Here is a 27,357-nt window from a genome sequence, read left to right on the forward strand (position 1 = left end):
CCATGTAAGTGGGGTCTATTCTGTGAACACTACTTGTACAAGTTTGTGTACATGTTTGTTGGGGCTATATATCTGTGTACACTTCTTGTTCCAGTTAATGTACTTGTAAGTTGGGACTACTTTTTGTACTCAAGTTGAAAGATTTTATGTACATGTACGTGGGGACTACTTTTTGTATACTACTTCATTAAGTTTTTTTTTTTTCACAAACAGTTTTTAAACTCAACTGTGACTAATGCATGAAGGTTTGGCTACACATACAAGCACATGGCATGTTTCACAACCTCTCGATTGTCAGAAATGATGAGTTTTATAGAGGAAGCTATATTATGAAAAGAAAAGGAAACTTAATTACCCATGTGATCTGTTTGAATTTCTCTCTGTTAATTTATCAATAATGTTCAAATGCTCAGATTGACTGCTTATCAATATTTGAGGCACAATATCCTGTCGCAGTTGTATTTTAGATACATGTAGTAACAATGAATTTCTTCTTTTTTTCACTTCAAAGACTCATTATTGAGAAGATGGCAACCTTTTGAGACAGTTGGGTCATTTGTAAACTCATAACATTGCTCTGTTTGTTATTATTCAAGGCTAAACATTTTTGGCGCTTTTATAGAAATTGAATAGATCTTTGAACGGAACATCACTGGCATAAATATCTGACAAATATTAGCTTTCAGTTAAGTGCAGTCTTTTTTGATGTTTAAGATATATTACACTGAGAATTTCTTAGTAACTTTCAAACCAAGTCTGAGGTGTGGGTGTATGGGTACACATTTATTGAAGCAGAGGTTTTGACAAGGATACACTCTAATGATAGTGATAAAAAAATACCTCCGAGGCTACAGTTATTTTGAGAATTTTAATTGCAAAAGCCTGTAAAGTAAGCTGGAATTTATTCACTTTATCTTATATTATATATATAACTACAGTGGAGACATCAAAAGATCTTGTTGTCAGAATATTTATAATTCCACTGGGAATGCCCCCCCCCCCTCCCCTCCCCCCCCCCCCAACGTTGGTCAGGAAATGTCTCTAAATATTTGTAAGTAAACCCCAGCAAATGGAAATACTTATGTCTTACATAGTGTATTTGATTTTTTTGAATGATCAGATTTTGCATCATGTCCATAACGCTGAAAAAGAGCTTAAATTAAGTGAAAAAGTACAAGATCATTACCTCAAAAACCATTTGACCCCAATGGTGCTGCATGATGCTATACACCCTCACAGAAAACTATGACATCATATTTCCTGCTTACATCATCATTTTCTATAAAATTGATATCTGCTTGTCATGTTCATCTGTAAATTGTTCAATTATTTTCAACTATTTACAGATTGGGCCTTGGTAAAGACCAGGCAAAGGACCCTTATGAGGAAGTTAATGAATATCTGGGTCGAGCTATCGATGCCCGCAGTATAGAGAGGCTTAGGTCGGAACATGTCCGCGCTTTCCTTCTTACCTTCAGGAAACCGGAGCTGGAGAGGAAGGTGAGTGTTTTGAATATCTATTATCAAGTTAAAGGTTTTTGATTCACACTGTACTATTTGGGTCAGCTATTCATTTATATATTGTACACTTATAAGATTATAAGGGCGACTGCAAGCTGGTTGAACTAGTAATGTATGTAGGAAAAAATATAAGAAACACTCCGTTGATAATGGGCATTTATTTAAAATGCCTTAAGATAAAATCAAAGTCAACAAGAATAAGTCGACAAGTCTTGCGTTATGTTTCCGGATAAACAATATCTGGGTGGGTAAACCACCAGAAGGCAAAGCCACCGCTGTAATACGGTAGAATTAAAAAAAAAAAATAATAGGAAGTTTTGAGAAGCTATGGTCAGAACATATCCACTTCAGGACTTGCCTTTTCACAATCAATAAAACTCAGCTGTTTAAAAAGGTAAGTGTTTTGCAATAAAGATGATATGATAACATTAAAGGCATAGGTTAGAACATGTCTGGCTTTCCTCTTCATATTTAGAAAACCAGAAAGAGTGGTTGATGTTTTGTTGACAAATGAAAAAAAATGAAGAATAAAAAATAAATGGGTCTTACAATTTTGCATGCAAAATACAGAGTTTAATGTCCGACCAAGGAAACCTGAGTTGGAAAAAAGAGATAAGTGTTGTATTTGAGCAATAATTGCAATTTTAGAGGTAACACTGCGATGTAAATGGGTATTTCATGTTTTATTACCAAAATTGGATCTTAATTTTATATAGAAATTACAGGTATATAAAAAAAGTAATGCAATACATTTTTGTTAGCCATTTATCGATACGTTGGCTGTTCTCAGTATTGCCTATATACATTTGGGTTCTTCATACAAGCTTTTTAAGTGACCGTTTCCCATTTCAGTTTTGCTGTGTACGTGATACTATGTTCACGTCCCATCTCGGCTGTACGCTGATCCTGCTTATACTCATCTGTATTCTGCAGGTGCTCATCATTCCCAAGTATGTAACAGCAGTTTTATTTTTAAAATTTCATCTAGTAAAATTGAGCCACAACATAAATGTATTACTGTAACAAATATTTCTGTCAGAAAAAGTTACCGTGACTGGTACTATCAATTTGTCTGTGTCCGAAAGTCTAAGCCCTCATAACGTGCAGAGCACTTTCATATGGTCTTAAAAAATTGATACCAGTGATTACTAAAAACGTGGCTCATATATATGGGCTAACATCTACTTATATTATTAAGTCAGATAACTTCAATTTGTCTGACATACTGTCTCTCCTGTTTAAACCAAATGTCTAACAGAAATAAAAGAAATGACATTTTACACACAAGAGTAACCAATAAGCATACTTGTACATACATTGAGCATGATGGACTTTCAAATGTCACAAGACCTGTGAATTAACATGTGGATTACCATGTTTCCAGCACACTCCTGATGCCGATTCTGTATCCTGTTGGGGTGTTTATCTTGGGGAGCCTTTTCCTGATTACGCTCTCTGAGGTCAGCCAGTGCACGCCAAAAGGGCTTCGATCCGTAGCAACAAAGATCGCAGTCACACGCTGGCTAAGACAGATTATCCTTGCTGTGGCTGTCATCGTCATTTTTGTTATTGCTCTTGGACCTATGGTAAGTTTGAATTAGCACACGTTTATTGTTTATGTTGTGATTTTGCATTATCTATCATAACTGTAAACTATCTTAGTGAAACTAATGTTAAAAAATAAGATATATTAAATATCAGCTCATCCACTGAGCATGTAAATCACAAGTACTTGATGATACAGACACATTTTTGACGAATCATAATAAAGTAAAGCTTAATGAGCACATTTTCGAATTTGTGAATTTTCAACTTTTCATTCTATTGTTAGGAATAATAAAATAGTATCGCTAAGATCTTGATTTGTTATCATAGAAACAGACATGATTTATTCCCTCATTGTGCCCCACATGTAGGTGCTACTGGATCGTACCAGCCTCACCACCTGTCTCGCTGACCTCTATGGCATTGCCGAGAACCAGCTCAATGTTTCACTCATCCAGGCAGCAAATATTTCCATAGGGACAGACCACACCCTGTGTAACCCCAATACCCCCACCATACACTTTCCAGAGGTGGGTGTAGATAGAATTGTATACATATTTGTGTTATTTCAAATCAATGTTGTTTTTTTCATAAAAAAAAAAAAAATCCCAGGATTAAAAAAATTCAACCAATGAAAATCCATCTTTGATCTCAGATCAGTCTACTTGACATTTGTTACCCAAATATCAATAAAGTGCTATCAAAACAGGGTCAAAAATACAACTCAGCTTCAGAGCAGGGAGGGCATTACCGTGAACATGCTGATTAATTTCTACCTTGAGATAAAATTTGCGTACCTGAGTAAATGAAGAATTTAGGTGTTTTTTTTTTTTTTTAATTTTGCCTGGAGACCGGGGATGGATAAAAATTCTGGGAGATTTTTCCATTCACTAGAAGATATGGCATGTATGTTAAATAAGTCCAAAAATGGTTTCTGTTCTCCAACCAACAGGGTTAAAGAGACTTTTTTCTCACTTTTTAAGTTGCAGACAATGCAAATTCTCATTTTATGTTTAATATGGAAGGCAGTCTTGTTATAATCAAGAAAGGCATCATTAGAGGTGTTGATTAGAAATGTATATTATAGAATATTTTATAAGGAGCCAGTATGCTTCACTTTAGCTGAAAAGTGTTAATTTAGCGCAGATGAAAATTAGATGGTTGTATGGTTGAATCAACAAAAATCTGCTCAAATGAATAACAGGATGCTTCTGTTTGGTGTTTAATTATCAAAATGACTTAATTTGAACATATTTTAAGATGGAAATGCCATCTACATGAAATATATCTGTGAAGGTCAGTGATGCATTAATTGGTTCAAGGTTTGGCAAGATTTCTTAGTTCTAAAAGGATGATTTCCCACATTTTATATTACTTAGTGTTATTTTTAAATGTTATACAGCTCGTAACTCCTTCCTGCATATTTCCAGTATGTGACACTGTGTGTATGCATAGCCCTGCTCAGCACCGCGGTGTATGTGCATAGTTCGAGTATCGTGAAGCTTGTGCTACTTACCTCCCTTGCCGCACTGTACATCGCGCTGGTCGAACTGGAGTACTCCACCCTGTATGATAACCGGGACATCCTCATCCGAGCCAATGTCGGGTATGTCATTTTACAATAATTTTTTTTATAATGTATGTTATCATTTTTAAAGCTGCTGATCTAGGTCAACATCCAAGTGGTTTGGCTTAGGGGTGCAGACATCACTTTGAGCATGCTCCCCTGGCCCCATTCACAAAAATAGTTTTGTTTAGATGTGGTTAAACATGTATTAGCCATTTCAACTAGCTACATCATTCTTAGGTTCAATAAAGACCAATGTATAACACAATAACTTTATTAGGTTTAAAAAAAAAGAACAATTGGTTTAAATATGTTGTTTAAAACCTTTTAAGCTTTATACAGAAGATTACTATAACACCATTCTCTATTGATGAAAATAACACTCTAACCCCCCCCCCCTTTTTTTTTTTAAAGAAGAACCTACCTATCCTACCTGTTTTTGACAAGGATGTTACCCTTACCCAACCATTTTAATTTTTGGTATTTTTTTTAGTGTTGTTGCATATCCAATACTCACTGACAATCAGATAAGCTGACCATAGACCAGAGACGTCACTGTCCACATTCTCTTCTCTTCTCTTCTCTATTGTCTGATCAATGTTTAATCATGCTGGTACTTGACCATAGCTAGAAAAACAATTCAAGGTATTCGAATGGAACTGGTACACATGTTACCAAAGACAATACACACTTGCTGAGAAGGGCCATAACTCTGTATTAATTATCGATGTATGCCCCTTATTCACTAAAAAGCAGATGAGCATTGACATTACTTCCCATCACTCTAGTCGTTTCATAATTGTCTCTCACATCTTGTTACAGGTTGTTTTAATTATATCTCAGCTGGTGATGGATGACCCCACTACAAGCATACCATTGAAATGGGAGACATTCGTCAACCTGATTAACATCTATGTTGCCTGTATTATTGCAGCCTAGAGATGGATGACCCCACTACAAGCATACCATTGAAATGGGAGACATTCGTCAACCTGATTAACATCTATGTTGCCTGTATTATTCCAGCCTAGAGATGGATGACCCCACTACAAGCATACCATTGAAATGGGAGACAATTGTTGTGCTGATTATTTTCTCCTTCTTCCTCTTCATCCACGCCCAGCAGGTGGAGTCCACTGCCAGGCTCGATTTTCTCTGGAAGGTCCAGGTACACACATTTTGCAGCTTCATTTTTTATGCAATTTTGTTAAAAAATTAACTGATATAAGAAGTAGACCTTTCTCACCTTAGTCCCTCAGTGTTTAAAATATGGAGTCTATTAATGTGTAAGTATTCAATCTGCTTTTCTTATTGTCTCATCAAAAATAACATATTATTATTGTCATATTGTTAACATATTTGTTTAAGGAGTTAAGTTTATTGGTGTTAAACATTTAATATTTGAAACAACAGTTATTAATCTGGTAACTAGTGGTTAAATGCAACAAAAACTGATATATGTTGTGACAACTATGTCATTGATGCTGCCATGACAGCTGAACAGTCTGATGTTTCTATGGCAACTAATATATGTTATGTTGCAGTGATAGCTAGTTATGTGTTGCCATGACAGATGAAATATGTTGTCATAACAACTGTAATGTTTTATGATGCTATTGCAGCTTACTATTATATTATTAATAAATCCCATGAATAAAATGGTAACAGTTATACAGTTTATGATTTATATGGTTGCTAGGCAACAGATGAGAAGGATGAGATGGAGAGTCTGAGGGCATACAATCTGAAGCTAGTGGCCAATATTCTGCCCCTGAATGTGGCTCAACACTTCCTGAAGAGGGCCGGAAACAAGGATGAGGTATTGGCACTTTTTAATTGAAACTTGTCTGTTTTTCAAAGAAAAGTTGAGTTATTGTCGTACATATCCTTAATGTTTGTGTCATCAGTGTTGTCTTTGGCTTGCAAAAACTTGGAACCTTGGGCATAACTAAAATACCATTCAGGATATTTAAATCATACATGATACTCATGTTGCCAGAGACGATAGTATGTGAAGCAAGGCCCATAACTTTGTCTTGAGCAAATATGGAGTTGTGCTCCTTGGTCGACAGAAAACAACAACAGACAAGGTTTAACATTTTTTTAAGAACAAAAGGTTGTGATAGTGTCTTCAGGCTGTTATCATGGTTGTTGTTGTTTCCCAGGGCAGCATGCAAAATATAAGAATATTATAATACCAGGAAACTTTGTAGACATGTGAACATACTATTGACATTTGGTAAATCAGTAGTTATTCGATAACTTAAGCTATAATGTTTTTAGAGTTATGCTCCTTGAATGATGGTGTAGTGTTGACATCTGATTGAGGTTCTCATGCTATTCGTATGTATACAATAATTATGCTTAGAGAAATACGGACGAATATTTGTTGTCTTCTCTGATGACCATGATAATAACTGTGCTGAACATAACATAATATTGGAAGTTATATAAGACAAATATAAAAATCATAATAATGTTCAATGGAAAAAATCTTATTTATATCCAATTCATAACATATTAATAACATATTTTGCTTTATCAAAATGAATACTAACTTTAAGTTTTGCATCAGTCAGGTTTAAATGTGTAATTATGGTACCGTAATTATCTGTCTAATAATACCTTCTGGGTTCACGTAATTAACATGAAAATCAAAAAAACAAAAAGAATTACTGAGCACATGTTTGAGACAAACAAATGCATGGTGACTTGGATTCAATAAAAAAAAAAGAAAAATAAGGCACTAATCAAGGGTGTTCGTGATCTGATTTAAGGTTCATATTAGTTGTATAAATTCTGTTTCCCAGGACATGTACTACAGTGACTGTGAGTGCACGTGCGTGATGTTTGCCTCGATAGCAAACTTTTCTGAGTTCTACATAGAGCTGGAGGGTAATAACGAGGGCGTGGAGTGTCTGCGGCTGCTTAACGAGATCATCGCTGACTTTGATGAGGTTAGAGCTAAAAAAAGTGTATTTCAACACCAATCACATGAATCAGGTTTTGTTATTATTAACATTAACTGTCCTTTAAAATGTATTGTTCTCTTACAATATCTGTAAAAGTTATTAGATGCCATTTCATTCAATATCTTTTCAGATTCTGGAGAATACAAAATTCAGATGCATTGAGAAGATAAAGACAATTGGTTACACATACATGGCTGCCAGTGGCCTTACCGCAGAAACCAGTTTTCCTGATATGAGCCACGTTGTCGCACTGACTGAGTATGTGTTTAACATCCAGGAACAACTGCGGCAGGTCAACGAACACTCGTTCAACAACTTTAAGATGAGAATAGGTAGGTCAACTTTTCATTTTATTGTAGAAAATATTATAAGTGGCAGAGCTATGGAATCAGATTCAAAATTCATTGCGCTCTTTCCCATACAACTACAACAGAAACTCAGATAATGCAAGAACGACAAAGCAAGAGACAACACGTAAGTATGACATAGCTTCAGATGTTATGAAAGAATGACATAACATCAGACATAATGTAAGGATGGCATAGCATCAGAAATGATGTAAGGATGACATTACCTCAGACATCATGAAAGGATGACATAGCATCAGACGTAATGTAAGGATGACTTAGCATCAGACATAATGTAAGGATGACATAGCATCAGACGTAATGTAAGGATGACTTAGCATCAGACATCATGAAATGATGACATAGCATCAGACGTAATGTAAGGATAACATAGCATCAGACATAATGTAAGGATGACATAGCATCAGACGTAATGTAAGGATGACATAGCATTAGACGTCATGAAAGGATGACATAGCATCAGACGTAATGTAAGGATGACATAGCATCAGACGTCATGAAAGGATGACATAGCATCAGACGTAATGTAAGGATGACATAGCATCAGACGTCATGAAAGGATGACATAGCATAAGATGTAATGTAAGGATGACATAGCATCAGAAATGATGTAAGGATGACATAGCATCAGAAATGATGTAAGGATGACATAACATCAGACATAATGTTAGGATGACAAAGCATCAGACGTCATGAAAGGATGACATAACATCAGACGTCATGAAAGGATGACGTAGCATCAGATGTAATGTAGCATCAGATGTAAGGATGACATAGCTTCAGACGTAATGTAAGGATGACATAGCTTCAGACCAGGGCTTCTAAAACTTTGGAACCTCAATCGGTCCGGACCCGGCAACGACTGCCCCCCCCCCCCCCCCCCCCCCCCAAAAAAAAAATCCCCCCCCTAAAAAAAAGAAAGACCTGTTCAATAGTCCGATTTTATAGAAATGTCATACATTTTCGCGACGTCTTTTCTTTCAATATTTTTTTGCAATGTGGCAATTCGTAACAGGGCTCTAGAGCCAGCATAGCCGATTCGGATAGTCATTGATACAAGTTTAATTCAAATGAGATTCTCATCGAGTTCTGCGGCGTTTCTAACAAGAAAGACTGCGATCGTAATTAACTGTGGCTGTCGGGAGGCGATCAGACGACAAAAAGTGAAACAGTATTATGATTTATTTGCTTAATGCTTCTTTTGTGGGTCAACATTCAACTAATAATAATAGTATATATCTAGATTTATAAGCAACAAGCTTAAAGTGTGATATCGACAATGATTTTTTCATTACTGCGAATAAATATGACGTAAGCGGCGGACTCAGCTGTCAGACTATGTAGTTAATCAAGCGTATTGCTGTTGATATCCTATATATTATTACGTTAATTCATTCGGTATTTTAATGCTTTCACGGATTAACAATAACATGCATTTATCTTTAAAGCCGTTTTTAACCAGCAATGGTTCTTAATAACAATTTAAATTTAACTGTTTTGTAATCAACAGACGGATATCATGTAATGACCGACGACAACATATAGCATATTGCCATGTGAAAATATGTACCGATTTTAACACTTAATTAGGAAAGCTGCAAGCAGATAATTAACACATAGTTTGTTTAATTGTTTCTTCTGTTTATACCAAAACACGTGATTGGACCGATTGCAAGCGTCTGCTAATTAACAGATAGGCTATAGAGTGATCAGCGTAGCGGAAAAAGCTGCTAGTCGCATCAGTCTCATGGTAACCAAGACACTTTTATGACCTACTGGATGTAGTTTTGAATGTGTGAATGACCCATGAATGTTTGTGTATTACAATTTCTACATCTTTTACTGACTTAGTCGTTTTGGACCGAAATTACAAAAAAAATTAGAAAATTTTGGACTGATTTTTTTTACACTTTTTGAAACTGAAATCGGTCTGGCTTGGTCAAATTCGGTCCAGACCGGCAAATTGCCGGTTTTTAGAAGCCCTGCTTCAGACTTAATGTAAGGATGACATAGCTTCAGACATAATGTAAGGATGACATAGCTTCAGACGTAATGTAAGGATGACATAGCTTCAGACGTAATGTAAGGATGACATAGCTTCAGACGTAATGTAAGAATGACATAGCTTCAGACATATACCACATCATAGTTTTCCATTGACTGTAAACCATCCAACTGAATAAAAAAGCTCCTTTTCCATTAAGACAAAGGATAAATGTTATTCAGTGAAACACCTTACAATTATCAATTTCTTTTTATTTTTAAGTTATAGAAGATTAATTGTACTTTGAGAATTTACAAGATGAACCTGTTTTCATAGTTCTAGGTAGATTTGAGAGCATCTTATTTTCTTTGGGAGGCCATTTCTCTACAAACAAAAGTGTGATTAGGTATTTTGAATTCCTTTATTTCTTTAGCAGACTTCGAACAACTAGATTTGCTTGAAAATTAGGTATATCCTATTTTTGTATGGTTTTATCGTTTTAGCCATCATATAGGTGACTCAAACTGGTTAGCACCGTTATTTTGTTGACCGGAGGATAACAGTTAGTCACATGCTTCATAAAGGTGATTATTGTTTCATTGCCATCACAGTTTATATGAAACACATGTATTTTATTTTGCTTTCCATTATCAACATAAATAAATGGAAATTGATGTCTTGGAATGCAAAAACAACCTCAACTTCAGGTCAGAGATAGTGTTTATATTCTAAAAGCTAGCTAAAATAACTTCTAAGCCAAGAGATTGCAGGTTCAAGATTCATGGTCTCTTAACCAAGAGGTTAGAGGTTCCAGCCAACAAGGCCTCTTAAATGAGAGGTTGAAGGTTCAAGCCCCTCAAGGTCTCTTAACTAAGATGTTACAGGTTCAAGTCGCACAAGGCCTCTATGCCAAGAGGTTGCAGACTCAAATCCCACAAAGCCATTAGCCAAGAGGTTGAAGACTTAAACCCACAATGCCTCTATGCCAAGAGGTTGCAGACTCAAACCCACAAGGCCTCTATGCCAAGAGGTTGAAGGCTCAAGCCCACAATGCCTCTATGCCAAGAGGTTGAAGACTAAAGCCCACAAGGCCTCTAAGCCAAGAGGTTGAAGACTCAAGCCCACAAGGCCTCTAAGCCAAGAGGTTGAAGACTTAAACCCACAAGGCCTCTATGCCAAGAGGTTGAAGACTCAAGCCCACAAGGCCTCTAAGCCAAGAGGTTGAAGACTTAAACCCACAAGGCCTCTATGCCAAGAGGTTGAAGACTCAAGCCCACAAGGCCTCTATGCCAAAAGGTTGAAGACTAAATCCCACAAAGCCATAAGCCAAGAGGTTGAAGACTTAAACCCACAATGCCTCTAAGCCAAGAGGTTGAAGACTAAAGCCCACAAGGCCTCTATGCCAAGAGGTTGAAGGCTCAAGCCCACAATGCCTCTAAGCAAGGAGATTGAAGATTCAAGCCCATATTGCCTCTAAGCCTAACGGTTGCAAATGCAAGCCCACATTGCCTCTAAGCCAAGAGGTTGAAGACTCAAACCCACAATGCCTCTAAGCCAAGAGGTTGAAGACTCAATCCGCCAATGCCTCTAAGCCAAGAGGCTGAAGACTCAAACCCACATTGCCTCTAAGCCAAGAGGTTGAAGACTCAAACCCACAATGCCTTTAAGCCAAGAGGTTGAAGACTCAAGCCGCCAATGCCTCTAAGCCAAGAGGCTGAAGACTCAAACCCACATTGCCTCTAAGCCAAGAGGTTGAAGACTCAAGCCCACAATGCCTCTAAGCCAAGAGGTTGCAGACTCAAACCCACAAGGCCTCTATGCCAAGAGGTTGAAGACTCAAGCCCACAAGGCCTCTATGCCAAAAGGTTGAAGACTCAAGCCCACAAGGCCTCTATGCCAAGAGGTTAAAGACTCAATCCCACAATGCCTCTAAGCCTTAAGGTTGCAGATGCAAGCCCACAATGCCTCTAAGCCAAGAGGTTGAAGACTCAAGCCCACAAGCCTCTATGCCAAGAGGTTGAAGACTCAATCCCACAAGGCCTCTATGCCAAGAGGTTGAAGACTCAAACCCACAAGGCCTCTAAGCCAAGACGTTGAAGACTTAAGCCCACAATGCCTCTAAGCCAAGAGGTTGAAGACTCAAGCCCACAAGCCTTTATGCCAAGAGGTTGAAGACTCAATCCCACAAGGCCTCTATGCCAAAAGGTTGAAGACTCAATCCCACAATGCCTCTAAGCCTTAAGGTTGCAGATGCAAGCCCACAATGCCTCTAAGCCAAGACGTTGAAGACTCAATCCCACAAGGCCTCTATGCCAAGAGGTTGAAGAATCAAGCCCACAAGGCCTCTAAGCCAAGAGGTTGAAGACTCAAGCCCCTCTATGCCAAGAAGTTGAAGACTTAAGCCCACAAGGCCTCTATGCCAAGAGGTTGAAGACTCAAGCCCACAAGGCCTCTAAGCCAAAAGGTTGCAAACTCAAGCCACACAAGGCCTCTAAGCCAAAAGGTTGCAGACTCAAGCCCACAATGCCTTTAAGCCTAAAGGTTGCAGATGCAAGGCAACATTTCCTCTAAGCCAAGAGGTTGCAGACTTAAGCAACACAAGGCCTCTAAGCCAAGAGGTTGCAGATTCAAGCCCCACTAGGCCTCTATGCCAAGAGGTTTTAGACTTTAGCCCCACAAGGCCTCTAAGCCAAGGGGTTGCAAACTCAAGCCACACAAGGCCTCTAAGCCAAGAGGTTGTAGACTTAAGCCACACAAGGCATCTAAGCCAAAAGGTCACAGACTCAAGACCTCAAGGCCTCTTAGCTAAAAGGTTGCAGACTTAAGCCCCAAAAGGCCTCTTAAACAAGAGGTTACAGGTTCAAGCCCCCAGAAGGCCTCTAAGCCAAAAGGTTGCAGACTCAAGCCCAACAAGGCCACTAAGCCAAGAGGTTGTAGACTTAAGCCCCACAAGGCCTCTATGCCAAAAGGTTGCAGATCTAAGCCACACAAGGCCTCTAAGCCAAAAAGTTGCAGACTCAAGCCCATTTGGCCTTTAAGCCAAAAGGTTGCAGACTCAATCACACAAGGTCTCTAAGCCAAAAGGTTGCAGGCTCAATTCCACAAGGTCTCTAAGCCATAAGGTTGCAGACTCAAGCCCCCGGTACTCTATGCCAAGATGTTGTATGTTCAATGCCTCTAAGCCTAAAGGTTGCAGATGCAAGCCCTTATTGCTTCTAAGCTAAGAGGTTGCAGACTTAAGCAACACAAGGCCTCTAAGCCAAAAGGTTGCAGACTCAAGCCCACAAGGCCTCTATGCCAAGAGGTTGAAGACTTAAGCCCACAAGGCCTCTATGCCAAGAGGTTGCAGACTTAAGCCCACAAGGCCTCTAAGCCAAGAGTTTGCAGACTTAAGTCCCACAAGGCCTCTTAAGCAAGAGGTTAAGGTTCAAGCCCCCAGAAGGCCTCTATGTCAAGAGGTTGCAAACTCAATCCCCACAAGGCCTCTTATACAAGAGGTTACATGTTAAAGCCACATATGACCTCTTTACCTAGAGACTTCATGGTTTCTAAGCAAAGAGGTTACAGGTGCAGGATCAAGCCCCTTATTACTTCTTGTCCAAGAGGTGGCAGTTGTTGGTTCAAGCCACTCATGAATTATTGTCCAAGAGGTGGCAGGTGCTGGTTCAAGCCACTCATTCTTCTTGTCCAAGAGGTGTTAGGTGCAGGTTCAAGCCACTCATTACTCCTTGTCCAAGAGGTGGCAGGTGCTGGTTCAAGCCACTCATTACTTCTTGTCAAAGAGGTGGCAGGTGCAGGTTCAAGCCACTCATTGCTTCTTGTCCAAGAGGTGGCAGGTGCAGGTTCAAGCCACTCATTGCTTCTTGTCCAAGAGGTCACAGGTGCTGGTTCAAGCCATTCATAACTTCTTGTCAAAGAGTGCCAGGTGCAGGTTCAAGCCACTCATTACGTCATGTCCAAGAGGTCACAGGTTCTGGTTCAAGCCACTCTTTGTTCTTGTCCAAGAGGTTGCAGGTTCTGGTTCAAGCCACTCTTTCTATTTCTCCAAGAGGTGGCAGGTGCAGGTTCAAGCCACTCTTACTTATTGTCCAAGAGGTCACAGGTGCTGGTTCAAGCCATTCATTACTTCTTGTTAAAGAGGTGGCAGGTGCAGGTTCAAGCCACTCATTACATTTTGTCCAAGAGGTCACAGGTGCTGGTTCAAGGCACTCTTTCTTCTTGTCCAAGAGGTGGCAGTTGCTGGTTCAAGCCACTCATTACTTCTTGTCCAAGAGGTGACAGGTGCTGGTTCAAGCCACTCTTACTTCTTGTCCAAGAGGTCACAGGTGCTGGTTCAAGCAATTCATTACTTCTTGTCCAAGAGGTGGCAGGTGCAAGTTCAAGCCACTCCTTACATCTTGTCCAAGAGGTGGCAGATTCTGGTTCAAGCCACTCTTTCTTCTTGTCCAAGAGGTTGCAGGTGCAGGTTCAAGCCACTCATTGCTTCTTGTCCAAGAGGTTGCAGGTGCAGGTTCAATCCACTCATTACTTTTTGTCCAAGAGGTTGCAGATGCAGGTTCGGTTCAAGCCACTCTTTGTTCTTGTCCAAGAGGTCACAGGTGCAGGTTCAAGCCACAGATGACTTCTTGTCCATGAGGTGGCAGGTTCTGGTTCAAGCCACTTTAACTTATTGTCCAAGTGTTGGCAGGTTCTGGTTCAAGCCACTCTTACTTTTTGTCCAAGAGGTCACAGTTGCAGGTTCAAGCCACACATGACTTCTCGTCCAAGAGGTGGCAGGTGCTGGTTCAAGCCACTCTTACTTCTTGTTCAAGAGGTGGCAGGTTCTGGTTCAAGCCACACATGACTTCTTGTCCAAGAGGTGGCAGGTTCTAGTCAAAGTCACTTCTACTTCTTGTCCAAGAGGTCACAGATGCAGGTTCAAACCACACATGACTTCTTGTCCAAGAGGTGGCAGGTTCTGGTTCAAGCCACTCTTACTTCTTGTCCAAGAGGTCACAGGTGCAGGTTCAAGCCACACATTACCCCCGGTACTTCTTGTCCAAGAGGTGGCAGGTGCTGGTTCAAGTCACTCATTACTTCTTGTCCAAGAGATTGGAGATGTAGGTTCAAGCCATCATCAATTTAAAACATTAAATATAGCAATAGAAATTATTTCAAATATGAAAATTTCCTCCAACTACAGGACATTGGGCTTTATTATACCTATTTACAGGCATGAATGTGGGCCCAGCAGTAGCAGGAGTGATTGGAGCCAAGAAGCCACACTATGACATCTGGGGTAATACTGTAAATGTCGCCAGCAGAATGGACAGCACTGGAGTGCCTGACTGTATACAGGTATGTGAAACATGTTGGATGGGTTAGGAGACATTTGATTTGCACTCAAGTTAACTTTGGCAGATAATACGTGGCCAGTAGCATGGACTGTTCTGATGTGTCCAACTGTATATCGGTAAATGTTTACTACATTCCAGGTATTCATGAATGCCTAAAATGATACAGAATAAATTACAATATCTCAAGTATATTAAACTGAGGCATAAGTCAACTTTGACTTCATTTTGAAAAAAAAAACAAAAAAACAATGAGATAGTGACTTGATTTATAATATTGAAATTATAATTGGTATAATCAGATAATAATGGAATCATTTCGCAATCAGCTCTTGTTTTATCCAGTAATCGGATCATGCTGGGCTGGTGTTGTTTTTTAAAAAAACAAATCTCAGAAAAATGTGTTTGCAATGATAATTATTTATGCTGTTTTCAGTGGATATTTTGATTTTGATAAAGTTGTGCTTGATAACCAATAACATTTATTTCTACAGGTTACTCAGGAGATATACAACATCCTTGAACCCCTGGGCTACATGCTGGAATGTAGGGGCATGGTGGCAGTGAAGGGCAAGGGGGAGATGGTCACCTACTTCCTGGTTAATAAGCCTGCACATATCTGAGACATTGATGTATGATCCGCGACTCGTGTGTATTAACCAGTGTGTTATGGCTGTTATGTGAGACTTTATTCATAACCAATGGCTCTGAACTGAGACTGGTGTATAGGTGTATACATCAGCTCATATCTGAGACTCACTGCAGACACTTAATACACAATATTAATAATACTGAATTATGTGATTATGTGCAAAATCTGGCTCAAGTCATGGTTTTAGACTGTTAAAGCAAAAAATGGCTAATATTGCAGACTCTTTGTCTATAATTTGACCTCTATCTGAAACTAGGCATATAAACTGCCTCTAAGTGGAGACAATGCATATAAACTGGCTCAGAGTTGAGACAATTAAGGCATATAAACAGGCTCAATGTTGAGACAATGCATATAAACTGGCTCAAAGTTGGGACAAGGCTTATAAACTGACTCAAAGTTGAGACTAGGCTTATAAACTGCCTTAAAGTTAAGAAAAGGCATATACACTAGGGTACCTTAAAGTTGGCTAGGTACAGAAACTGGTTTATAGTTGAGACTAGGCATATAAATTGGCTCAAAGTTAAGAATTAGGGCATGTAAACTGCATCAAAGTTGAGACTATAGATAAGGCATATAAACTGCCTCTAAGTGGGGACAAGGCATATAAACTGCCTCAAAGTGGAGACAAGGCATATAAACTGCCTCAAAGTTGAGACAGTTAAGGCATTTAAACTAAAGTTGAGACAATTAAGGCATACATGCAGTCTTACATGGAGATGTTGAAACACACTTTGTTATTAGTAATGAGTATGAATGCATATGTTGTTTAAGGTGAAAAGTGTTAAAAAAACAAATTCCTTTAACATTGTTGGTCTTGATTTTAACATGCTCAAAGTGATGTTTTAGTTGTTTTGTTAAATGTATAGGTTTCATGTATTTTAGAATGATGTTATTTTAAACAGTGTCTAAGTGCATTTAATCTTCGCAGTTCTTAATATGATAAGCATTTTGAGCCTGGGATATAATTCTAGGTAATTAATCTTACATGATTTCTTGTGAATGCCATCTAAAATGTGTAGACTGTGCTTGATCAACTTTATTTAAATTACAACAATTAAATGTGCTGTGTCAAGAAGATAATATGAAGAACATTACATGCATTGAATGTAGTCTTCATGTTTAATCATTGTCAACTACAATGTTTGGTAGAATGTTTTGATTTTGCGAGTTTTTTTTTATATTGTCAGAATAATTCACTATGATGGTATGATTTTTTCAAGTTGCGAATAAAAATTTACGTAGCATAGTACTAATTTTAACAATAGGTTTGCTAATGGTTAAACAACCAATGGTGTGGCAAATTTGAAACCCTGTAAAATGAGCTAAAATTGAAATGTTTTTAATAAAAGACCTTATGAACATGTATTTTGATCTACTCTATTTAATTTTAAGCGATCAAGAAACTGTGTTCATTACACAATTTAGTGACCAAATATGTCCCCATTGTATAAAGCAGAATTATTTATTTTTACAATATTGTTAATTTACATTGTATAAAGCTACTTTTCTTAAAATCATCTATGAAAGTCAGACATACTTATATAGTAAAATGGATAATTGATTTGTTACTGCTATAAATCGTTGTTAAGTTCATGATTATGATTTTTTTTTCATCTTCTAATTGATTTTGCATTTATGTTTTATCATTGCAATAACAAACTTACAATTGTCTAAATATTAATGATATTTTTCAGATATTTAAGTCATAGTGTTTATCATGATCATGTGGTCATGGTCTTTGTAATGTGCGGAAGGAAAGCTAGTAGTCATTTGAATGTTTAATAAATAGTTTAGGTATAGCCCTCAATCATTGCATTACAGCTGCCATGCCTGGCATTGTTTTAATATAACATAGGTAGATGTTTTATTGTACAATACAGGAGATCTACTCTAAGAATGTAATAAAAAGATTTGAATGAATCTCTTACCACTACTCAAACAAATATTAGTTTTTGTGAATTACTTTTATCATATCCTATTAATTATGATTAAGATTTAAAGATATTAAAATGTATGTCAGAGTTAGAGATCTTTTTATCTTCAGTTGGCAGATACATGAATAAAAAAAGCAAAATCTTATTGCATGCCTGTCTGCTTCTTGAATTTGTTTCTCAGTGTGAACTTTTTCTTTGATTAATTTATTGCATTGGCAGACATTAAGAGTAGTTTTTTTGCTGTTTCAGTACACTGGTTAAATTTATATCATATAATTTGAGTTTCTTAGTGATGCCATATAATTTAAAACAATATATCACTGTAAATAGTTGTATTTTCTTGCCAAAATGGAAAATGTGCAATGCAATATTATCAAGTACTAAATTGTTAAAGATTAATCATGGTGTTACTAGTAATTATCCCTTATAATTTGACATACCATGTAAGTACTCATATCACTTGTAATTTACAAAAGAATTTAAGTCCTGTATCACTTGTAATTTGCCAATGTATTTAAGTCCTTATATCACTCGTATTTGACCATAGAATTGAAGTCCTCATATCACTCGTGTTTGACCATAGACTTGAAGTCCTCATATCACTCGTGTTTGACCATAGAATTGAAGTCCTCATATCACTCGTGTTTGACCATAGAATTGAAGTCCTCATCTCACTCGTGTTTGACCATAGAATTGAAGTCCTCATCTCACTCGTGTTTGACCATAGAATTGAAGTCCTCATATCACTCGTGATGGACCATAGAATTGAAGTCCTCATCTCACTCGTGTTGGACCATAGAATTGAAGTCCTCATCTCACTCGTGTTGGACCATAGAATTGAAGTCCTCATCTCACTCGTGTTGGACCATAGTATTGAAGTCCTCATCTCACTTGTATTTGACCATAGCATTGAAGTCCTCATCTCACTTGTATTTGACCATAGCATTGGAGTCCTCATCTCACTTGTATTTGACCATAGCATTGGAGTCCTCATCTCACTTGTATTTGACCATAGCATTGGAGTCCTCATCTCACTTGCATTTGACCATAGCATTGGAGTCCTCATCTCACTTGCATTTGACCATAGCATTGGAGTCCTCATCTCACTTGCGTTTGACCATAGCATTGAAGTCCTCATCTCACTTGCGTTATTGAAGTCCTCATCTCACTTGTATTTGACCATAGCATTGAAGTCCTCATATCACTTGTATATCACTTGTATTTGACCATAGCATTGAAGTCTTAACATTTAAGTCCGGTATCACTTGTTATTTAACATGATTCAATCAAATAAAACCTGACAGGATTTGATTATTATATAAAAACATATTTTAAAGGTATCCCAAAAAAATATTTATTTTGAAATTCATGAATTTAATATAAAATTGAGCTTAGCATAAGTGTTAAGTGCTTTGCATACATGTGTGTTTTCTTCTGTTAATCTTCTGACTAGATGATAAGCACAGCCAATTTTTGTTGAACCTTGAACATTTTGTACATACAACTGTACAACATTGAGAATTCCGTCAAAATTGATATTGTACATATCAACCTAAGTCTGTGATTCCTATTAGTTGTTTACTGATTGTGAAATAAATGTTATTTATTGCATCATAGTTTGTTATTTTATACATGAATATGTATAGTGAAGTGTGTACGCTAATAAAGGTTACAGGTTAAAAATTATCATTTGCCCGGTTTAAATGTAGGTATGCCATAGCGTCAAAGTGGCAGAGCCGTGGTGACTGAGTGGTAAGATACAAGGTCGGTTTTATTAAACAATCTTAATGGTATCAAAATATTTCGAAAAAATAACGCAATTATGACACTAAGATATTCAACCAAAACGACAAAAACATTTATTGAAACGGACCCTTGGACTGTTTTTTTAACTCAGGTGTCACCGGTTCGCTATTCCACTTAACCACTAAAATACTACCTGTCTTCCGGGAGACAATACGACGGGTGGGAGTGGTGGGGCATAGGGTCTTAAATGCACGACCCTGTATTAGGCTAAATATTTTAGCATCATGCTAAAAGTTTTAACCTGATACCGGGTCGTGCAGGTTTGTTTTCAGCCTAATGCTGGAAAGTGAACGTAGGCTAGCCGTAGACCAATGTCTCTGGAGTAAAAACTGAATATCTAGTGGTGTAGAGTCCAGCCGTCAATGACTGTAACAGTCCAAGAGCGATGTCTGGACGCGAAGTCAATCCCACGTAGCACGTAGCGATCCGAGCTGTCAAAAGCCCGAAAGTGAAGTATCGGTCCGAGCTGAACCGGAAATATAAACGTAGTACCGAGCTGTACCAATGCCCGGAAGTGTAGAAATGCATGCCTTCCACCGAGCAGTCCTAGCCTGGAAGTTACTAAGTCGGCATATGTCAGGTGACCGGCCGTATACCGGTGCAACGGTGATCCCTAGTCGAGCCCTTGCCCAACTAACAGCTAACGAGGTGACGAGTACCAACTGCGTACTCCGTGTAAACAATATATACAAAGAGAACACTTCCACGAAAAAACGTAGAAGATGTGTACGTTTACAGTGTCAACAGCTACTGAACAATGAACAACATGGCATCATGTACATAAGTTCATGTCGAAAGTGTGTTAATGTATTGTGCTATGTCTAAGGGCTACATTTTTTGCCTTGTTAGTGCTATCGAGTTTTAAACATATTGCCATTAAAATTTGAATGTACTTTCGTAAAAATGCATTTTTTGTTAACAAGTGGTTGGGAACAGTTTTTAAAGGCCCTAATATGTTGTCCTTACTATAACATACCCATACCGTTTCGTTATAACATACCCATACCGTTTCGTTATAACATACTCATACCGTTTCGTTATAACATACCATACCGTTTCGTTATAACATACCCACACCGTTTCATTATAACATACCCATACCGTTTCGTTATTACATACCCACACCGTTTCGTTATAACATACCGTTTCGTTATAACATACCCACACCGTTTCGTTATAACATACCCATACCGTTTCGTTATAACATACCAACACCGTTTCGTTATAAGATACCGATACCGTTTCGTTATAACATACCCATACCGTTTCGTTATAACATACTCATACCGTTTCGTTATAACATACCATACCGTTTCGTTATAACATACCCACACCGTTTCATTATAACATACCCATACCGTTTCGTTATTACATACCCACACCGTTTCGTTATAACATACCGTTTCGTTATAACATACCCACACCGTTTCGTTATAACATACCCATACCGTTTCGTTATAACATACCAACACCGTTTCGTTATAAGATACCGATACCGTTTCGTTATAACATACCCATACCGTTTCGTTATAACATACCCATACCGTTTCGTTGTAACATACCCATACCGTTTCGTTATAACATACCCATACCGTTTCGTTATAACATACCCACACCGTTTCGTTATAACATACCCACACCGTTTCGTTATAACATACCCATACCGTTTCGTTATAACATACCCACACCGTTTCGTTATAACATACCCACACCGTTTCGTTATAACATACCCATACCGTTTCGTTATAACATACCCATACCGTTTCGTTATAACATACCCACACCGTTTCGTTATAACATACCCATACCGTTTCGTTATAACATACCCATACCGTTTCGTTATAACATACCCACACCGTTTCGTTATAACATACCCATACCGTTTCGTTATAACATACCCACACCGTTTCGTTATAACATACCCACACCGTTTCGTTATAACATACCCATACCGTTTCGTTATAACATACCCATACCGTTTCGTTATAACATACCCACACCGTTTCGTTATAACATACCCATACCGTTTCGTTATAACATACCCACACCGTTTCGTTATAACATACCCATACCGTTTCGTTATAACATACCCATACCGTTTCGTTATAACATACCCATACCGTTTCGTTATAACATACCCATACCGTTTCGTTATAACATACCCACACCGTTTCGTTATAACATACCCACACCGTTTCGTTATAACATACCCACACCGTTTCGTTATAACATACCCACACCGTTTCGTTATAACATACCCACACCGTTCCGTTATAACATACCCACACCGTTTCGTTATAACATACCCATACCGTTTCGTTATAACATACCCACACCGTTCCGTTATAACATACCCACACCGTTTCGTTATAACATACCCATACCGTTTCGTTATAACATACCCATACCGTTTCGTTATAACATACCCATACCGTTTCGTTATAACATAGCGTTTTTTATAAATATATCAACACGAAACTTCATTACCTATTTTTATTTTTTATTAAGGGAACATTGTAAACACACAACAATAAGAAAAGTCGAACTTTTTTAGGAAAACATAAACATATTTAACATAAAAAAATCTGAAAAAATATTGAAATTATTCGACGATTAAAAGAAGGTCAAGCGATATTATTATATATTTTTTTACATTGCCTTGCAGGAGTCCACACAACAAATATTATGTACGAACAATATGAAACTGAAAACAGTAAATGTCTTCTTTTGATCTGTCGGTACATGGCATGTCTCCGGCCCTGGCCGGCCCTCAATACTCGTCCTCCTCATGCAGGTCAAGGCCGTCTCCTGACTCGATCCCCACTTCCTCATAATCCTTCTCCAGTACCGCTAGATCCTCTCGAGCCTCATTGAATTCACCCTCCTCCATCCCCTCACCCACGTACCAGTGGACAAACGCCCTCTTGGCGAACATCAGGTCGAACTTGTGGTCCAGGCGAGCCCATGCCTCGGCGATAGCGGTCGTGTTGCTCAACATGCATACGGCGCGTGGGACCTTTGCGAGATCGCCACCGGGGACGACGGTGGGCGGCTGGTAGTTGATGCCTATTTTAAAGCCCGTCGGACACCAGTCGACGAACTGAATTGTCCGCTTGGTCTTTATCGCTGCAATAGCGGTATTTACGTCTTTTGGAACGACGTCACCTCGGTAGAGCATACAGCAGGCCATATACTTGCCCTGGCGAGGGTCGCATTTCACCATCTGGTTTGCGGATTCGAAACATTCGTTGGCAAGCTGGGAGACGGATAGCTGCTCACTGTAAGCCTTCTCGGCAGAAATGAGCGGTGCATAAGTCGTCAGAGGGAAGTGAATACGCGGGTACGGGACCAAGTTGGTCTGGAACTCCGTCAGGTCGACGTTCAACGCGCCGTCAAATCTCAGCGATGCCGTGATTGAGGAGACGATCTGTCCAATAAGGCGGTTCAAATTGCCGTATGACGGACGCTCAACGTCAAGCCTCTTTCGGCAGATATCAAACAGAGCCTCGTTGTCGACCATGAAGGCGCAATCGGTGTGCTCAAGCGTGGTGTGGGTGGTTAAAACGGCGTTGTACGGCTCCACGACGGCTGTTGCGACCTGAGGCGCGGGATAGACCGCGAATTCTAGTTTACACTTCTTGCCGTAATCGACGCTTAGCCTCTCCATTAGCAGCGAGGTAAAACCAGACCCAGTCCCGCCACCGAAGGAATGGAAAATCAGGAACCCCTGGAGCCCGCTGCACTGGTCCGTCATCTTCCGGATACGGTCAAGGACTTGATCAATAAGCTCCTTGCCGACGGTAAAGTGTCCGCGGGCGTAGTTGTTGGCGGCGTCCTCCTTGCCGGTGATGAGCTGCTCAGGGTGGTACAGCTGGCGGTATTTGCCTGTCCGCACCTCGTCTAGTGAAAAGGAAGAGGAAAAAGGTACAATGATATTGACCATTGGTGTTCAAGAATCAGAAAATACGTAAATCGGTAATCAAGATAAATATATAAAAATAAAAATACCGAAGACTTAGCTCTAGGAACGAAAATATATCGGATATTCATCTTTCTATTTGTATTGAAGACTTTTCTATAATGTCGTTATTTACTAAAATATAATAGTCGATGATTAACTTTCTAGTAAAGTTCATCAATTTGTCATAATTATGATGGTTAGACTCCGTGACATACCTACGACAGTTGACTCTAGGTCAACAAATAGGGAACGCGGCACGTGTTTTCCGGTCCCGGTCTCGCTGAAGAACGTACTGAACGAGTCGTCGATCTTGCCGACTGGTGTTTCCGTCGGCATTCGACCGTCGGGCTGGATGCCGTGCTCAAGACAGTACAGCTCCCAGCAGGAGTTTCCGATCTGGACACCGGCTTGACCGACATGTATGCTGATAACTTCACGCTGGAAAAAGAATTTGTATCAATATTTATGCCGTAACTCACTTAAAATAAGGACTTTCTGGAAACTGTTTTCGAGTGTTCAAAAGTTCTGTTCATAACATAGTTTACAACATTTACGTACATCGATTGGAGCAGAGCATGCTAACGTTCCTAGTAATAATTGCTACGTTTACGTACATCGATTGGAGCAGAGCATGCTAACGTTCCTAGTAATAATTGCTACGTTTACGTACATCGATTGGAGCAGAGCATGCTAACGTTCCTAGTGATAATTGCTACGTTTACGTACATCGATTGGAGCAGAGCATGCTAACGTTCCTAGTGATAATTAATACGTTTACGAATCGATTGGAGCAGAGCTTGCTAACGTTCTAAGTGATAATTGCTACGTTTACGAATCGATTGGAGTAGAGCATGCTAACGTTCCTAATGATAATTGCTACGTTTACGAATCGATTGGAGCAGAGCATGCTAACGTTCCTAATGATAATTGCTACGTTTACGAATAGATTGGAGCAGAGCATGCTAACGTTCCTAGTGATGATTGCTACGTTTACGAATAGATTGCAGCAGAGCATGCTAACGTTCCTAGTGATAATTGCTACGTTTACGAATAGATTGTAACAAAGCATGTTAACGTTCTTAATTAGTGTTCTTTGCTACGTTGACATATACATTACGTATGAATGAATCGATCGATCTTTTCTGTTTTGCTTTGCTCTTGCCTGGCAGAGGGTTAGGTTGCCCAAGGTTCGATGCGCGGATTTTCTTAGATATAGTCATGGCTCTGAAATTACTGCAAGACGTGACCCCTGGTTTGGTCTCGAACGGTATCCTTATAAACCCAGTGTGATCTTCTTGGAGACGCCCCTTTTACATTTTGCGTTATTTATCATTTGATGTTTGACTATATGACTTGGTTAGATCATGCGAGCATATTATACATAAAAAAAACATTCCATTCTACTTACCATCGTGCTTGGAAATCCGAAGTTTCTTAACGAAAATAAAGGCGTCTCACGCAAAATGCGATGTGTTCTTGTGAGAAACGAACTTTGAAATGACTGTCACCCAGTCGCTAGATAATATATGTATGGCTGTAATCTTGATTTTGATAACTATACTTGTAGCACATGACCTTAGTTAAGATTTCCCTTATTAAATTGTTAGTCATATACTAATATATGTATACAGATGCACCTGTCTACAAAATCAGATGAATGATAACATCCAAAAGTTGACTCATTTTATGAAAGTTCTAAACCTTTATATATTCGCAAATATATTTATATTTTTCGTGTAACCATCTTATATTGAAATAAAGACGTACACGTACTACACAAACATCTAAAGAAGACGTGTACGTACTACACGAACATCTAAACAAGACGTGTATGTACTACACAAACATCTAAAGAAGACGTGTACGTACTACACGAACATCTAAACAAGACGTGTATGTACTACACAAACATCTAAAGAAGACGTGTACGTACTTCACGAACATCTAAACAAGGCGTGTACGTACTACACGAACATCTAAACAAGGCGTGTACGTACTACATGAACATCTAAACAAGGCGTGTACGTACTACACGAACATCTAAACAAGGCGTGTACGTACTACACGAACATCTAAACAAGACGTGTATGTACTACACGAACAAATAAACTAGACGAACATCTAAACAAGACGTGTACGTACTACACGAACATCTAAACAAGACGTGTACGTACTACACGAACAAATAAACTAGACGAACATATAAACTAGACGTGTAAACAAGACGTGTACGTACTACACGAACATCTAAACAAGGCGTGTACGTACTACACGAACATCTAAACAAGACGTGTACGTGCTACACGAACATCTCAACAAGGCGTGTATGTACTACACGAACATCTAAACAAGACGTGTACGTACTACACGAACATATAAACTAGACGAACATATAAACTAGACGTGTAAATAAGACGTGTACGTACTTCACGAACATCTAAACAAGACGTGTACGTACTACACGAACATCTAAACAAGACGTGTACGTACTACACGAACATCTAAAAAGTTGCAGCTGGGTTTATTAGGCATTTGGGTATATCTACTTTCGCAGATACTCGCATTAATCACTTTCTCGAAGTATCCTTCATGACATTCTTAACGTGAACATTGTCGACATAATAACGTAGAGCACAAAAAGTAGCACACGTGTACACGTACCCGTACATATAGTGTTTTCAACCTTTCTATTCATAACTACTTGTCCAGCTACATAGCTTCATCATAGATCGTGGTAATCATAACTAAGTATTGTATCTTATCGTTGACAAAATTCTAAGATAACAAGCTATCTCACAATTGCTGAATCACATGTTGAGTCATTAGTGTGACGCTGACATCAAGATAGCGTATGGTACATATATCACGCTGATTAAAGATCTAAACATGCCTTCACAAAATAATGAATAATAGATAGATAGATTGTTTATTTCCTCCATAATTGGAGAGCAAATACATAGTTACATACAAATGTGACATAGATACAAAAGTTTGGTGACAAATAAGCACATATTAAACATTACATACAGCAAATGATAGTATACATGTAAACAAACAAAGTGTGCAAATTAATAATACTTAGAGCATAACCTATTAAGACTATAGGAAAATATAAGTAATTATTAATTACAAACAAATACGTGTAAGTTCAATAATAATCAACCTAAACATTCTAGGGTCGAAACGAAATGTACTAGACATGTTCTATGACATTAAAGAACTATTATCACATATTTTCAAATATTTTATATGTTTAATACATTGCACCCATATTGTCCTAAAATGTGCACATAGCGTACTGCAATTTTAAAGCAGGACACACGTTTCATATCATTCATGCTAATGTGAACGAACCCAGATAGTAGTTCGAGCATTTGTTCGTCGGGTTCAAGACTCACAAACTGTTGGTAGTTTTTCGCACCCATGCATTTGTATATATGTTTCCACATTTGCTGTCTATACTGGTCCGTTTTTCTACAATAGAGTATTGAGTGTGCTGCTATGTTTTCAGTCGAAATGTTACATTGGTGACATGTTACAGTATATCGTCGTCCGAAGAATTTGCAGAGGACTCTCATTGATGAGCGGCAGTATAGAAGCTGATCGCTGTAGATTTTACTGAAGACCCACAGAATCGATGAGGAGTAGTCACAGTGTATTGTTTTGAAAGTTTCTAACTGTGTATCGCCTCCTCTAGACTTGTACTCTTGA

At 38.6% G+C, this 27,357-nt stretch overlaps 2 protein-coding genes across 4 annotated transcripts in view; one reads left to right on the top strand and one right to left on the bottom strand.

Annotated features, from left to right (window-relative positions):
• LOC128206627 (adenylate cyclase type 6-like) overlaps positions 1-19,487 on the top strand; it is a 39,706-nt gene extending 20,219 nt beyond the window's left edge. For all 3 annotated transcript variants that reach the window (XM_052910338.1, XM_052911131.1, XM_052909587.1), the window contains exons 10-20: positions 1,347-1,500; positions 2,374-2,471; positions 2,906-3,107; positions 3,438-3,596; positions 4,497-4,672; positions 5,660-5,801; positions 6,333-6,452; positions 7,444-7,590; positions 7,736-7,937; positions 15,170-15,294; positions 15,785-19,487. In XM_052910338.1, coding sequence (XP_052766298.1) covers positions 1,347-1,500; positions 2,374-2,471; positions 2,906-3,107; positions 3,438-3,596; positions 4,497-4,672; positions 5,660-5,801; positions 6,333-6,452; positions 7,444-7,590; positions 7,736-7,937; positions 15,170-15,294; positions 15,785-15,913 — 1,654 coding nt within the window. In that variant the 3' untranslated portion in view covers positions 15,914-19,487. The remainder of the gene's footprint in view (positions 1-1,346; positions 1,501-2,373; positions 2,472-2,905; positions 3,108-3,437; positions 3,597-4,496; positions 4,673-5,659; positions 5,802-6,332; positions 6,453-7,443; positions 7,591-7,735; positions 7,938-15,169; positions 15,295-15,784) is intronic.
• Positions 19,488-22,172: 2,685 nt separating this feature from the next.
• LOC128232441 (tubulin alpha-1 chain-like) lies at positions 22,173-25,163 on the bottom strand. Its single transcript, XM_052945990.1, has 3 exons — positions 25,055-25,163; positions 23,862-24,084; positions 22,173-23,585 (listed from the first exon to the last, which is right to left on the bottom strand). Exons 1-3 carry the CDS (start codon positions 25,055-25,057, stop codon positions 22,456-22,458), a joined length of 1,356 nt encoding a protein of 451 aa, XP_052801950.1. The 5' UTR covers positions 25,058-25,163; the 3' UTR covers positions 22,173-22,455.
• Positions 25,164-27,357: the final 2,194 nt, after the last annotated feature.

This window comes from Mya arenaria, chromosome 1, assembly GCF_026914265.1.
Source record: "Mya arenaria isolate MELC-2E11 chromosome 1, ASM2691426v1".
NCBI lineage: Eukaryota > Metazoa > Mollusca > Bivalvia > Myida > Myidae > Mya > Mya arenaria.